Below are 16,496 nucleotides of genomic sequence, written 5' to 3'. Positions count from 1 at the left end.
ACTTAAAAAAAAAAAAAAAAAAAAAAAAAAGAAAAATGCAAAAATTTATACTTTCAATTCCTTAAATTTCTGCTTCACACACACACACACACACACAGTAGTCATCATCACCATTTTTACAATTGGTATAACTTTCTTTTAAGTGCGTCCCAAAAGTTAAATTTTAACAAGTCTAATGATACAAAAGTATCAAAATTGAAGTTAAGAAAAAAAACTGGTTTAACTATTTTAATAAAGAATACCAAATGAAGAATATGACCAAAACTTTAAGTCTGCAGCTGCAATAAAATATATCATGTTTCACATGAGTATATTTCTCAACTGTACACATATCCATCAGGGCTACCCTGGTCTCTGTTTCTCTTTTAGAAAAGAAATAACATACCTTAAATAATTTGCCAAGGAAAATCTCTTCAAATAATAATGAAACTTATTTCTAAATGATTGACTTTGCTAGTCATTTGCTAGAATATCATAGATTTAAGCAAAAAATAAAGGAAGGAAACAAAATGCATAGGTAACAGTAGTCTTTGAGGAACCAAAGATCTAGCTGTTCTAAAAGACATTTTTTTTTTGTCTGAATAAAGAAATGCAAAGTAGATGACAACAGCTGAAAACATAGAACAATTATTTAACAAACTAAATTCCAAAAAATGAAGAACTTTTAAATCAAAACCGTATTAGAATTGAAAATTTCTAAAAGACTGAATTGAAAATTTTAATTCTTAGATCCATAAAATCTTTTTATTTTTTTACATCAACACTGTGTCAGATGTGAAACAAAACAGATTACATCAGAGACCAATTTCTTCACTTTATCAATGTTTAAAATCAAAATTCAGAATTTTTATGTCTTAATCTGAATGAAACCCCAAAAATAAAGGGGAGAAAAAAAAAAAAAAAAAAAGCTCCACACCACAATTAAAATCCTAAAGAAATGATTTACCATTAATTTCTTGCTTTTTAATTAATCAATTAATTAATATGATATCAATTCTAGACTGATATGTAACAGAAATGGATTCTAATAAAATAATTTTAGGAAAATGTAATCATTGAATATTTTGAAACTAGAGTTAAAAATTCAATGTACAAAAAATAATTGAAACCATACTCTGGGAAATTTCATGAAAGGCAAGCCGTTCATGCAAGAAGTATGGTTCCATAGCTTTTGTGGATTTGGTTTTCTTTAAATTAAAAAAAAAAATTAATGGTAATTAAAATAATTCAATTTTTATGCAGCTTTAGAAGTAATTTTTTTATAGGTATGTTTTTCTGTACATTTTGAAAATAAATTCTTTTTTTTTTTAAAGTGCAGCTAATTATACTAGTGCTCAATATCAGAACTAATTGTTTAAATAAACTAAATAATAAATTAATTTATTTCATAAATTTTTTAAAACTTGATTTTAATTACAGAAAAGAACAAATCAACACAAACCTCTTAGTTTATTAAACTTAAGATTTGCATTAAAGCACATATTAATAAATAATAATATGTATGGAAACCTTTAATAATTTTATTTGGAATCTAGTATATTAAATCTATTTTGATTTTTAGGTTTTTTTTTTTTTTTTGGCATTAATTTACAACAGCAGAGATAAGTATTAGAAAGTAGAAAGTTAAATAATTACTTATCAATTGTTAGTAGAAATATTACTTTAGGTCTAATGATTATATGTTAAAGGTAAATGTAATTATCACTAATAAGACACCTTGAAAATATCAGAAGAAAAAAAATAAGAAATTAGAAATTGGTTAATAACCAGCAAGATTAACGTCTCCCAGAAAAAGTAACTATTTTTCAGCCAACTTAATTCGAATGGAATTGAAAGGAGTTTTTGTGGAGGCAGAGTAAGGTATACTGTGGAACAACTAAACTTGGGAATTAGGTGTCAACAGAAAACAGAAACAGAATAAAAAGAAATCTAACAATTTCAAGGTTCAGAAAGGGAAAAAAATGTCAATTTTAGCAGAAGCAATTTTTTTTTTAATATTTACACAGATAAAAGTATTTTTTCATTTTACTTCTTTTTTTTTATTAATGAATTCAGTTGTTCAACAGTAAGAGAAATGAAAAATATATGCAAACATCTGATATGAGATATAATGAGAAAGGGTAAAGCTTCGTTAAAATTTGTGTAATGAGAAATGATTAACTCTTAAGCCTAAATAACGCAGCAAAAAAAAAAAAAAAATAAAACTATACCTCCTCCCCTCCATTTTAAAATTGAAATTTGAATAAAGCAAAAAAAGTTTAAGCTAAAAGTTTACAATTCCATAGTGTTAAAATATTGAAATCTTTTATTGAGTTAATAATAATAATAATAATAGTTAAAATGAAATCTTAAAGATGAACAAAATCACATAGGCTTTCTGAAAAAAAAAAAAAAAGATTTATATCATACATAAAGCACTAGAAGATGTCTCCATGTATAAACTAGAATTTTTCTGGGTTTTTTTTTTTTTTTTCTTAAAGAACAAAATAACATTTTTAACAAACAATTCAGGAATAAAGATTAGTCAAGGTCACAACATTTTGTGACTGGAATGATTAACAATATTCTCTAGCTAATCCAATTAGCAGAGTAAGTGGGAGCACTGAGAAATTCACGGCTGATTTAGTTTCAGGGTTAAAAAAAAAAATTTTCTTTAAAGTGGGGGGGAACTAACAGCAGAGTCTTGGAGTCAATGGGAGAAAAGCAGGAATTAATGTAAAAACTAAATCTCTACCAAAACGATGATAGCCTACGACAAAGGTAGAACTGTTGCAGTTTATAATAAACAGGTGCTTCATAATTATCATCATTATCAGAGAGTTAATTAATTATAAAAGGTAGAAAGAATAAAAGAATGGAAAACAGAAAAAAATGATCCGTAATTAAAACCAAAAGATAATTTAAACAAACGACTCCTTTCAATTAATGAAAGCTGTCAGCCAGTTTATCATTTTTTAAATTCTGTTGATAATCTACAAAATCCTATTTTAGTATTTAATTCTGTACAAAGGGCACATAGCAATATATATTTTTTATAATTTAAAATAAATTTAAATATTTTAAATTCAGTTACCTTAACATTAAATGTTTTTGTCATCAACTGAAATTGTTTTAAATGTCTTGTGAAAGGAATTCAGGATTTTATTTTTAAAATTGCCTCTTAAGCTTATTACTTTTACGCTTTTAAGCTACATTTTTTTTTTAACAATATTTTTTTTTGTCTTATTATAACTGAAGAATTCATATTTCATGATGTCAAAGACTCGAAATCTAAACCTACTAGTCAAAGAATTTAGGTGCCAATTTTATTTTTCAGGAATATATGAATAAATTATAATTTAGAAGTTTTAAAATTGCAAAACATTTTCATTTGTTACTGACTACAGGAATATGTCAAAGTCTAAGGATAATTAGAAAATAATTAAAGATAAAATTAAATACAAAAAAATCTTAAAATCTAAATGATTCAAGATATAGTTTGTAGGAAGGTTTTAATTTACAGCTCAACGTGTAAACAAGCTAACTCTTGCCTGTCTATTTATATATCTAAACTTAAAAGTGTTTTTATTAATCAAGATAATGAGAGAATGTCTTGAAATTAAAATTATATTGTAAGATTTATTTAAAGTATGAAGCTGTATCTTCATAAATATGAAAATGTGTTTATGTAATGTTGCTGCATAAAAATTCAGTGTGTTGTGAAGAATGTTCACAAGCTTAGATGTAGGCTGTTCAACCAAACACCAAAAAATCAGCAGTGAGTTTCAGTCTTTACAAACATATCAGATCCAACAAAATGGAAAATACATCTGTATCATTATCATCAAGAACTGCGGCATTTGTTCAGTAGGATGTAAATGACCCAAGGCCGATAGCGCCAAAACAGTATGTTAGAAGATAACTAACTCTGTGAACTCGGATCACACTGCAACAGTCGTACAATTGACGGATCACTTTTTGCTCCTTCAATAAATTCAGCCAGAGATAATTTCCCATCCAAATTTTTATCCATTTGACGAAATATCTTGTCTGTTCGTTTTTCTGGGGTAGACTCATCTTCGGGCATTTTCATGACCGTTCCCACCATTTTGTAAATGGCCTACAATAAAGAATTTTTTTTTTAAAGAACAAGAGGATAAAGAAAAACCATTATGTTTGTAAACAGAGATATGTATGCACAGATTTGTGTGTGTGTGGATAGAGAGAGAGTAAGAGAGAAAGATGCATATACATACATGTGCGTACACATTATGAAATCAGGAAAATCTCTAGAACATCAAATCCTGTCAAGAATTAGTAAACCGTTTGTCAATACTCAATTTAAAGAACTGTCTGACACAAAGATGGAATAGCTGCCCAAATGTTAGAATTGTTGAGGGTTGGCCTCGACAGACAGACAGCTCTAAAATGGAATTTAGATATTTGATACAAATTAATGGACGACAAAGGAAGAATATACAAGGTTTGTTTCTTCAAAACTGGGAAGGGTTAAAATGAAACTTGGAAAGATAGACTTTCTATGATTGGATCCTCTTCCAGACAATTCCAGGCACGAAAAGCCTCTCCATCCATGCCCAGCCACATTTACTTGGAGCAGATACTTTACCTTTTCTCTGTTTTGGAAGTTGGATCTTGCAGAGGAATCAGAACCGACAGCTCCCTTCCTTCCCCCATTCATTTAATTATACAGTCAACATAACAACAGGGTTGTCTGAATAACAAGCCTCATCGAAACACAATGGAAGGTTTGTAACGTGTAACATCTGGGTCAGAAAAACACTTCTTTCTCTCTCTCTTCTGACTGCATCAGGCACCTTCACACTCCCTTGCACACACATTATTAGAAATAGTCACAGTTGGAAAATGGAACAATTTCCACATTCCGCTATTCCAAAGTTTTATGCCCAAATGACAAATTCCAAATGATGTCAACTGTTAGATTCTTCTGACTCTCTACCTCAAGTGCTGACAACTTCATCATACTGTATCTAATTCTGACTATCTATCTATTATTCTATCTATCTATCTATCTAAACAAACGAAGTTTGCTCATATTCCAAACACAAATAAATGTTTCATCCACATGACTAAGACATTTTCAAATTATTTTTATGCTGTCTTTGTATCTGTGTTAATCTTGGAAACATTCTTTACTGGATCTGGAACCAAATGTCTTTAATTCTTTATTTATTAATGAAACATTACAGAAGGAATAAATCTAAAAGTACCAATAGGTACTTAAATATACCAAGCACATGTCATTCTTCTACATTTCCTAAATTCTTACTTAAAGACATCATTCGAATTCCTTCCTGATAGTACTAACCCTTTCTGGAGGTCCACTGCTCCATTTTTCTAACTAGAAATGAATATTCAACCATTGCAGTCGGACAGTCAAGCACAATCCAGGAAAGAAGAGAGAGAGAGAGAGAGGTTGGTTTAATTTCTTTGAAATAAATATGGGTTTCTTATTTAGACTTAAGGTTTGCAATTTTGAGGGGAGGGGGGATTTAGGCACTACCATTAATCTTATGTGATTGAGCCCTGAATAAATGAAAGGCAAAGTTGACTTTGGTAGGATTTGAACTCAAATCATAAGGAGTCAGAAGAAATAGAAGACATTTTCCCCAATGCTCCAACAAAACTTCTGAAAGGAAACAGACATTATTGAAATGGGGTGAAAATAAGCAACAGCGAGCATTTCTGTGTGGTTGTGTGGTGGAAGTGAGGGGAGAGCAAAGAAAACATAAGAGAGGAAAGGGAGGAGTGAACACAAGAACCAAAGTAGGAGTGAGAGAGAGAGAAATAGCGGGGGGAGGGGGGTTTACTTTATGAATGTCAAATTGGTGCAGGTTTTGTATGTCACTCATACCAACATCTTAACAACACAGTTAACACAATTATATTGTGGTGAAGGTGGTAATGGATTCCAAACGAACACCACACTCCTGATAACTGAAGGTAATAATAATAATAATAATAATGATGATAATATTAACAATAAAGGACAGTGTGAGATTAGTGCAAGACATATCAGTGTCAAGCAATAGATTGGTTGGTGTTAGGGCTAAATTCCATTACAGGTTTATTTGGCTTTGTATCAAGGTTGGGGAGCAGGGTGGAGGCTCCAGGGGTGGACTATAGTCTGTGCTCTGCTATATATAAATATTACCTTTTGGGAATCTACTAAAATGAACATCTTCAGTGGAGCATAGCAAACCTCTTTGTGGATGAATGGTTTCAAAATCAGACAAAACTGAACACCAAAAATAAGAACATAATAAAGATCGTTCCATCTGTGAAGTCAACTCTTAGAATATTTCAGTTGAAGTTGAGCCAAGAAATATGATGTGTAAAATGGTAGAAGAAATTGGCAGAAGCACAGAGTTTCTTGGCATTGAGACAGTCAAGAAGGAGGAGATAAAACTTGATAAAGAGTGAGATTAGCTGAAAAGAAAAAAAATGAAATTGTCAACTGGAGATTTTATTTGGTTTTTCTTTTTTTAAAGTGGATGTCATAAAAGCAATCAATTCCTTAATATACAGGGGCAGAAGGGCCAAAAGGTTCATGCATTGGCACCTCTCAAAGTTTCACTGGTACCATTCCATGAAACTTTTGGTCATTGGGTCACTCTGTAACTTCTGCTGATTTATAATAAAATATACAGGGTGTGATAGGTAAATTGCTGCCATTTTATATTTTTAATTTTGCACATGCGCATCGTTTGTTTTTGATTTTGTCAACTACACAGTATGGTAGGGTCAGTTGGGCACCGTCTGTGAGAAAAAAAAACAGCACCATGATGCAATAAACACATACACACACACACATCATCATCATCATCAAATGTCTGTTTTCCAAGCTGGCAGGAGTTGGACAGTTTGACAGGAACTAGCAAGACCAGGGCTGTACCAGGCTCCATAGTTTGTTTTGGTTTGGTTTCTACAACTGGATGCCCTTTCTAACACCAGCCATTCCATGGAGTGTACTGGATGTTTTTGACACAGCACCAGCACCAATGCTTTTTACGTGGCACTTTGGTTTTAGGATCTCAATTCTGCTGTGGTGGGCAGGTCTTCCTGAGTACAGCAATGTGCCACATATCTCGGTCCGCTGTCATCTCTTTCATAGGGCTCAGTGTTTTGAGATCAGCCTTCACTACCTCATCCCGTGTCTTCCTAGGTCTCCCTCTTCCACAATTTCCCTCCATTTTAGTTATCATCACTTCTTTATGCAGTTGTCATCAACCATCCACATCACATGACCAAACCAGTGCAGTCTTCTCTCCTGCACGGAGCATCTAGTTCCTCTTATGCCTAACTTCTCTCTAAGTACACCAGTGCTCTGTTGCACACGTACACTGACACTACACAGCCGACGGAGCAGAATACACACATATTCACTCTGTATTTGTAAAATGCACAGCGGACAAGTTGAGATGGGTCTACAACTGACAAAAGCAATCCCATTTTTACCAAACACATGTAGAATTTACAATACAAGGGACAGGGCAAATGTCATGGGGATGTGGGGGGGGGCTGATTGTTTAGAGGGTTTTGTTTTTGCTTTGAAATTAAATATTTAAAACCAGATACAATATTTATATTTTAAACTTATTTCTAAAAAATCTGTTGGGATTAAATTACAAGGAAGGAAGGAAGGACATTGTGCTATGAGTGAGGAGAAACATGGCTGATGATGTACCAAGGTTCAATAGAATTTCATTAGAGAAGTCCTTGCCTTCTTTTGTAATTTAACGTAGAGGACACAATTCTATGTAAATATTTAAAAATCTAATATGTTGGATGAAAGAGAAAAGAAATAATAATAACAATAAACCACTGCACAAAACTTTTGTTTGATTAAAATAATCTGTTATTTTTTCTTTCAAAATATGAGAAAGAGATGTTTGTAAAACGGCTTTCAATGGAAAAAGGTGCTGCTGGGTGAGAAATGATAATGAGTGGAGTTAGGATTAGGATTAATAATCAAATTCTGGGATGATATTTAGAAGGAGAACATAGTTAAACGGAAGAGAACCAATTTTAAAGAAGGGTTAGTCGAGGTGGAATCTGTTTGGGAGACAGGAGAAGAGAGATAAATGGAAAAAGTTTCAGCATTATGATATACAGAAGCACATTCGAAAGAACGATAGAGGCGTTAATAAGAAAAAAGACTATTTTAAACCAGAAAAAGTAGTTTGCAATAGAGATTGTGTTAAGACAAATGATATTTTCTCACGTGTGGGTTGCAAATGTATAAATTATATTGAACGATAACATAGTAAGGAACAATTCTTTACACAAGCGTTTACATTTTTTTAAAAAATAGTTAAACTAGGCAGATGTACAAAATGATTTTAAATGCATTAATTCCAATAATCTTTTAAAGCAACAAAAATAAGAAACAAATTTAACAAATGTTAGGAATATTAAGGAAGGTAACAGCAGGAGAGTTACTACATGGAGTTACCTACCTTGGATTAATCTCTAGACATTTTAGTAACAAGTGTTTCAAGAATGACTGAATTTTGTTAGATTAAGTTTTACACAAAACGATTGGGAAAATCATACTTACAGTGACTATCTCAAGCATTTCCTGGCGAGAGATATAACCATTTCCATCAACATCATACATGGTGAACGCCCAGCGTAACTTTTGCTCAAGTTTCCCTCTTGATGTCACACTCAAAGCACAAATAAATTCACGGAAATCTATTGTACCATCTGCATTTGTATCAAAAGTACGAAATACATGTTCTGCAAATTTTGAAGCATCCCCATAAGGGAAGAAGTTTCCATATATTTTTTTAAATTCTTCAACTGATAAATTCCCACTCGGGCAATCTTTCAAAAAGCCTTTATACCATTCTTGTAGTTCCACTTCAGAAAATTCTGTATTTCTGCGCAAATCTTCAAGAACCTCAGGCTTCAGCTTACTGTTTTGTTTCCCCATACTGCTTTCACAAAAACCAAACTGAAAATAGATGAAAGCATTATCTCATCATCAACCTGATCTGCTAGAACAAATATTATATACAGCTAGAAATATCACCACCATACCAGTGGAGACTTCTTTCTTGCACACAACACGAGGCTGCTAATGTCTAGTTTCCCTCCCAACACAACAACCATGCAGCCTCCGTCCGACCACTCAATCTCACTCTCCCCTACACTGATACAACTCAACAAATGTAAACTCCATGCAGCCCCTAAGCTGGGAAGAAATTGCAAGTATTTCTCCAGAAAATCACACTTCCCCTTACTTAAAAATTAAAAGACCACTGTCTTATTGTAGCTGCCCATCCAAAAAGGCAGTGAAGGTTGGCCCTGGATTAGCCAATATCACCTGTGGTGGGCCAATGAGGAAGTCTCATCTACTCAATTTATTATTATTACATTTAATCTGTTTCATCTTTTGATGCCAAAGATGAAAGGATTCTGTTATTTTGATCATTTTGGCAAATCCCCACCCCACCCCCACTGTTGGAAACTAGTGCCCTCTATGCATCATTTAAGGAATTAAACCTAAAGTGCAAGATTATTTACGTGTTAGTTCCATGCATGGATGGATAGCATGAGAATTGTCTTGGAGTAAAAAGAAGAGTTTTACTACTTACTGTATCCACTGATAGTTGAAGAATAATAAAAAGAAAAGCACTTGAAGAATTCCTGAAGTTACATCTGAAAGCTTAAGGATAATGTTAAGGACTTTAATGGCATCAATAGTTTACATTCCAACTGTATTTTCTTTGGTTCATATGTGATGAGATCAATAAGGGATTTTCTCAACTGTATAGTCAGCTTGCTTTGAATTGCTTACTATTTAGGCATCTAATTGAAGACAATCCTTTAAAATCAATTGAATTCCTTTGTATGGTTCAGAAATATGGACACTTCCTAAAAGGTTTCCAAAAATCAAAAGACTATCAGGTAGCTGTTAGACTTGGTTTCCATGAAGGGCATAAAACCTTTCATAGAAAACCCACCTAACACTGAAACTCATGGAACTTTTCCATTCCTCTCTCAAATAGTGACACAATGTAGAGTACAATTTGTTGGGTACTGCTTTAGGGGTTATCATTTGTGTTTTGGAGACCTCAGCCACCTGGTGAGAAAAATCACCAACTCTCTTATCAAGATGTAACCACTTGAGATTCAGAATGTGACATGCAAGACCTTGTGATGTGATAATGTAGGATCATGAGTTTTGGAGAGGAGTTGTGAGGACTGTCTCAAATGGAGGGAAGGGGTTACTTCTGAGGATGATGGCACTTCTGTCTGGCTATTTGATCTGCTAGACAAAAAGAGAAACCAAATCTCCCTCAAATCACACCCTACCTTCATAAAGAAAGGTTTCATAAGAAATTGAGAGAACCAATAGAGCATAGGCTATGAATAAATATGATACAAGTCAGACAATTACAGGGGAAGAGTATAGCTAAGAGCCAACCGCTATACTTGGCACTCATTGACCAGGAGAAAGTCTAAAACAGAGGACCCTGTTCTGTAGCTAGATGGATGAGTTTAAGACCAGCTATCTACAGGAACTTCAGTTTGCTAATAACCAAGTTCTCATAGATATGTTTAAGGATTAGAGAAGAAATACCAAATATGGAATTAAGAGGTCATAAAGTAAACCCTGCCAAAACTAAATTGTTGGCAGTGCAAGAAGCACCCATAAAATAAATTCCTTGAAATACCTGAAAGGCTCCCTAAAAGTAGTCAACAGCTTCTGTTACTTAGATGGCCTAATCAGCGGTGGAGGTGAAAGTTCTGAAAGTAAAGCACAGAAAAGAAAATGTTGAGAGATCTATTATAACATCTCCAGGCAATAAAAGGGTTCTCCTTAAATTGTTTGAGACATGAGTATGGAATGTGATGTTGAAGGGTAGTAAAAAGTGAACATTGGGTGCAGAGAGCCTATGAAGATGAGAAAGAAATGAAATGAGCAGCATGGATGTGCAATGTTAGTGTGACTGAACGACAGAGCATAAATGAGTTGAGAGAGAGAGAGAATAAAGAACAACTGACTGAAAAGGAATCAGGTGTAAGGAGTAAGAGAGAGAGAGAGAGAGAGAGAGAAGATGGTGGTGGTACAGGCAGGTGATGTAGAAGAATGATAGCAATTTGTGAAAGAAGTGCCAATGGAAGGAATCTAGAGACATGAGAAAAAAGACATGGGAAATGGTAAAAGGTGGAATCAGGATGCTGAACCTCAAAAATGAGGTAAGGACTTGCAACAGGTCAGGAACTGATAAAGACTTGTTCAACTCCTACAAGCATGGAAGGAAAGATGTAGATGACTCTGTGATCACAGAGATTCCAGGTTATATTTACAATGTGGAGTCAGCAACAAAGATGAATAATGAAGCCAATAACTGGAAATGTCTAAAAGACAACCTACTGAAGGCATAGTAACCACAATAAGAAGAGGATGGGACACACTGAGATAGTCTCTTACTTCAAGGAACAACAGAAGGCTTCTCCTATGAACAAAGTTGTACGAGACTCGTAGATGAAGTGTGTTGTTGCAAAGGAACTGGAAGCGAGTATTGAATAGTGGGGGATGTATAAAGGGTGGACAGGAAAAGAAAAAGAAAAGAACAGCCTACTCCATTGAATTATCATCATTTAACATCTGTTTTCCATGCTGGTGTCCTGTTAATTAGGGTCTATGAATGATGGGCACAGGGAAGCTGAGAGAAAAATTCTTTATAAGTGGATCAGATGTCGTCGTCGTTTGTGCAAGAGAAAAGACTGCACTGGTGCGAACATGTGATACATCATCATCATCATCATCATCATGGATGAGAGTAGAATAAAGAAGTATCAGGAGATCCCTGTAGAAGGAAACAATGGAAGAGAAAATAAGGACCAGTTGAACACTGGGGGTTGATGTAATTGACTTACTTCCTCCCCCAAAATTGCTGGCCTTGAGCCAAAATTTGAAACAGTAATTTGTTTTTTAATAAAATATCAAATACTCATTACTGATAAAGCTTCTCTACACTTTAAAAATGATTAGTAAGAGAGGTTAATTACACTCAGCTCCATGAAGATAAAAGTGTTTACTGTAGAGAGTTTCAACTCTGTTAATATATTAACAGGATAGAGCATATCTGATGGACACTGAATTATTATCTTCCTTTTCCATTTCTCTATAAACTGTTAGGAACTGAACAGGTCTCCCAATATCTGCTCACCACCACCCATCCACCCAGCAACAGAGAAACAACAGGCCAACTCTGTAGTGTCCCCCGATCACTGACAATTTCATGGCATGGGTACAGTTCACTGAAATGTCACTGATAAGACTGAAGAGTTTCCTCTAAAATTCACTGTATACATATATACATACATACTTTATATACACAAATATAAAGCCTCAATGCCTATCTGTTCTAAAACGTTTTCACAATTCCTCAGTGAATCTTTAGCAAAATTTATGAATACTTACAAAACCATCCTACAATGCATGAAGAAGAAAAAACAATTTGAAAAATTCCCTGGGGGTAATATCTGTGCATTTCATGCTCAGCTGGCATGCACCCACCCACAGCCTGAGATATATATATATATATATGCCTTTGACTTCAACAAACTATCACCATGACAACAACAAAAGAAGACAGACCTTGTTATAAATAAACAATGCTTCAACTTTTATGTTTCCAAAGAGAGAGAGAGAAGGAGAGAGAAAGAGAGAGAGAGGGAGAGCGAAAGAGATTCTTTATATTTCCTTTTCCTTAGCTTGTTACAAAGTTACATCTTACACAAAACAGTTGTTATCTGCTGCTAAAATAAAAAGAATCCTGTCAAAGAGATTGTGTTTTACTCATCCACATTGCCAATATTATTATAGCCAAGGTTTTACTATAACATGTATTGTAAAAGACAGAAAACACTGTACTTATACACTGAAGAAAATTTACTCAATAAAATCCACTAAACTTATTAGTCGTCATGTGAATCTAACATGGAATTTTATGGAACTTAACTTCAAACGTCCGAAATATACACAATAAAATTTGTTACTTGAAACCATCTGCCATTTCCAATTAAATCTGAACTGTTACTTTTAAGTCATATTTGATCAGAACATCAATAAAAAGGTCTTCCGCTATTTCTTTTACCACTAAATTCTTTCACAGTTTGTTTACAGATTGAAATTTAGGTTAAGAACTCTGCTGCACACATTAAAAGACATTAAAACCTCACAGCTCAACATTTTAATCCATTTACAACCCATCGCCACCAAATTGGGAATAATATGACCTAAATTGTTGTTTGCCACTCAATTTTTTTACAATTTTCTATGGAATTACATGAAAATATATTGATTACCGTAATATTGTTTTAGTCATTTTACTTTCAGTGCCTCCACAGGTTGGGGATCTATTTATGACAGCCGTAAACAATTTTGTGTTTTATAGTTTTTATTGCTTGAAAAGAAAGGAATCAGAGATCAAAATTTGCAACAAATACAGTGCTGTCTGCTTGGCATCATTTCCGATTTTCTATTACATGGGATGAGTTTGGAGAAAGGACTGCCAGGAAATCCAGGTGGAGGAAAACTGGGGAAGTGTAAGATCAAGGTAGACATGGACAGTGATGGAAGCTGATTTTAGGGTGTTGATAATCACAAAGGAGAAAATAAAAGGGACACAACAAAGGTGAGACACAGTTGGGAAAAAAAACTGTCCAACCCATGAAAGCATGGAAAAGCAAACAAAGGTGATGATGATGATGATGATGAATAGAATGCTTGATTACAAGTTTCATGCATTAGTTTACTGTTCACACCAATATACATTTGCTGTGTGTGTGTGTGTGTGTGTGTGTGTGTGTGTGTGTGTGTGTGTGTGTGTGTGTGTGTGTGTGTGTGATTGGCCTATTAGAAAGCCATGACCAAGACAAGTGTTGTTCACAAAATACAGGATATAAAAACAAAAAAAAATAAGCCACACTTTGTTATGGCAGGGCTGGGCACCTTTGCCATAAATAATAATGTAGACTAGCTCAGTGTTTTCAGGGTGTGAAGGCCAGTGAAATAGAAATGTATGTTACTTGAAAATCAAGGGTTGGTGACTGGAAAGGCATCTGACTAAGGGTACAGCTTCAATAAGTTTTAGCCCAGTTTCTACAGCCAGAGATGCCCTTCCTAACATCAATCACTTGGCAGGGAGAATTGGGGATGCTTTTTCATGGTGTCACCAGCACTAATGGGGTCAGTCTTGTAAACCACAGGGTGCAAGATAAGGGTAATGAAGAGGAGGGACCTGTATTATAACACAGGTTCTATGTTTTACCCTCACCATTTGACATCTGTAGAATATGTTTAGACATTATGACAGACTTATTAGAAGATAGGACAGAACTTTTCATTACCATTTCCAGAACAGTCTACAAGACCAGAAAGACCGAGTTGTCACTATTAAAAGAATATTTAGAAACAACTATTAACGGAGAGGAAGAAAACTAAACTAGAGCTGCTAAGGAGAGAGTAACGAAGATTCAGATATCAGTAATTAGTTGCAGCAAAAGATGGTAGCAAGTTATTGGAAGTTTGTATGACACGTAGAGAAGAAGTATTTGCACAAAACATTTGGTACATCTCCAGATGCCACACAAACTGATCTAAATTAACCAACTTTAATTAATGATCTTTTCCATTAATTTCCATTTTGTTTTTTTTATTTGTTGGCAGAGAGTTTGACTAGAATGTCAGCAACAGGTGGGCTACAATTCCCAGATGAGACGCTCGGGTTCTCTACGGGCCTGACTTTTTCTAAAAATACTTAAAATTTAATAGATTTGTGAGCCAATGAGCAGCTGATGGCTTTTAGATAGCCTTTTGTGTCGCAACTTAATTTTTACTTACGTAAGGAATACCAGTGATACATAGGGGTATTTTTATATGTCAGATAGATGTGGTCCATGGGCAGATGTAAAGCAAAATTCCACAGAAGGCCATTATAAAAATTAGTTGTTGGTCTCTGAACTACATTAACACTGATAAGGACTTCAACTTGGTTTTCGACTAACTTTAAACGTTATTTTTACATTGCAAGAAGCTTTGTAAAGAACACAGCAGCAGTTTTGCTGGGATTTTCTTAACATTTCAGAGGAAAACTGTGTGGAGAATCTTCTGGTGTTGAGGAGAGGGAAAAAACAACAGACAACCTCAATATTTCTCACATCGATATTCTTCCATTTCTAACTGCAAACAAATGCCCGGGTAGCTGTCGATTGATTCATAATCTTTTCTTAACCTCCACGTTAGAGTTGCAGAATATTATTTTATAGTGATTGGATTACAATGTGCCATGGTGTGTGTGTGAGTGTGTAACTGTGAGTGCATGTGTGTGAGCCATCTGTTAGAAAAATCAATGGACCAACAACAGCTTACGTTAACTCTACTAAGTATGATACATGAAGCTAGTACAACTCTATTTTGGATCGGGTGCTCTAAAGAAGTTTTGCATTTAAAAAACTATTTGGTACTTTTAATCAGAAGGAATAAAAGTGAGAAATGCTGTAATGTGGTTTAAAATGAAAAAACGATAAGAGTGACATTGTAAAGATTAAAGTATGTTTTTTTTTGTTTTTTTTTTCTCGACATCTAATCTGCACACATCACTAACAACAGGAAGGTAAGCTTGTTCAGTATGTAGTGGAAGAGTAAGTAGAAACACTAGACTCAATTGCAGTGCAACTAATGGATGGAGAGGACAATTGCATTAGCAGCAGCCTGACACTGCACTCACTTTGCAAGTCTTCAAATTGCATTAACTCAGTTGAGAGAACAGCAAAGTCATTGAGAAAGACCATCACCTGAAGGAACAAATTGACTATAGCTAGCAGAACACACACACACAGAGATATATATATGTGTATATATACAGAGAGAGAGAGAGAGATCCTTTGTTAATCGAAGCAATTTAATCAAGCCGACAAACCAGACAAGTAATAATAAGATGACCATCTCAGCTGCACTGACTTGAAGAGATTAACAAAATATTTACAATCTGCACACATACAGGACAAACAAATGATCTCACCAGTGACAAGATCCTTTAATCCATTGGTCACATTGATTAAAATAAAACTATTACAACAACATCAAAAACAAATATAACAGGTTAATTGCAAAAGAAACCTGTTATTTTCTTGTGTAGCACAGACTGCAACAGCAGTAAGGTGAAGGGAAAAGAATAAAAGTTGGGTTACATTTGTAATGTGACCTTTATGGATAGACTAGATTTCCTTGAGCTTCAAATGCTTTCCGTGCTGTCAGGAGTGAACTGAAACTGCTGACTCGCATTTCATGCGATGACAAATAAATGAACAGGCTGACATTGGAGTTGGTAGTTCTCTTGAGGCAGCTGAGGTGGTTAAAAAAACCTCACCAGAAACATCTGTCTTCCAGAGTTCAACATGGAAATCAAAGTCAATGGCTGTAGAGTCTTTAGTCAATAAAGATTTAATGAAGA

The 16,496-nt window shown here is 34.3% G+C and overlaps 1 protein-coding gene across 9 annotated transcripts in view; it reads right to left on the bottom strand.

Annotated features, from left to right (window-relative positions):
* Positions 1-709: 709 nt before the first annotated feature.
* The window catches only part of LOC106871439 (neurocalcin homolog), a 42,872-nt gene continuing 27,085 nt past the window's right edge, over positions 710-16,496 (bottom strand). For 4 of the 9 annotated variants that reach the window (XM_014917901.3, XM_014917900.3, XM_014917903.3 and 1 more), the window contains 3 exons: positions 10,704-10,776; positions 8,579-8,977; positions 2,016-4,099 (listed from right to left, as the gene is read on the bottom strand). In XM_014917901.3, the coding sequence (XP_014773387.1) occupies positions 3,902-4,099; positions 8,579-8,956 (576 nt within the window). In that variant the 5' untranslated portion in view covers positions 8,957-8,977; positions 10,704-10,776 and the 3' untranslated portion in view covers positions 2,016-3,901. Of the gene's footprint in view, positions 4,100-8,578; positions 8,978-10,703; positions 10,777-12,460; positions 12,511-16,496 lie in introns of those variants that run through there. The other 5 variants (XM_014917905.3, XM_014917899.3, XM_089361355.1 and 2 more) reach the window with 3 other exon arrangements.

Source organism: Octopus bimaculoides, chromosome 13 (genome assembly GCF_046866305.1).
Source record: "Octopus bimaculoides isolate indiv1 chromosome 13, ASM4686630v1, whole genome shotgun sequence".
Taxonomy (NCBI): Eukaryota; Metazoa; Mollusca; class Cephalopoda; order Octopoda; family Octopodidae; genus Octopus; species Octopus bimaculoides.
Note: the sequence above shows the minus strand (reverse complement) of the source record. Positions and strands in the feature narration are given on the sequence as shown.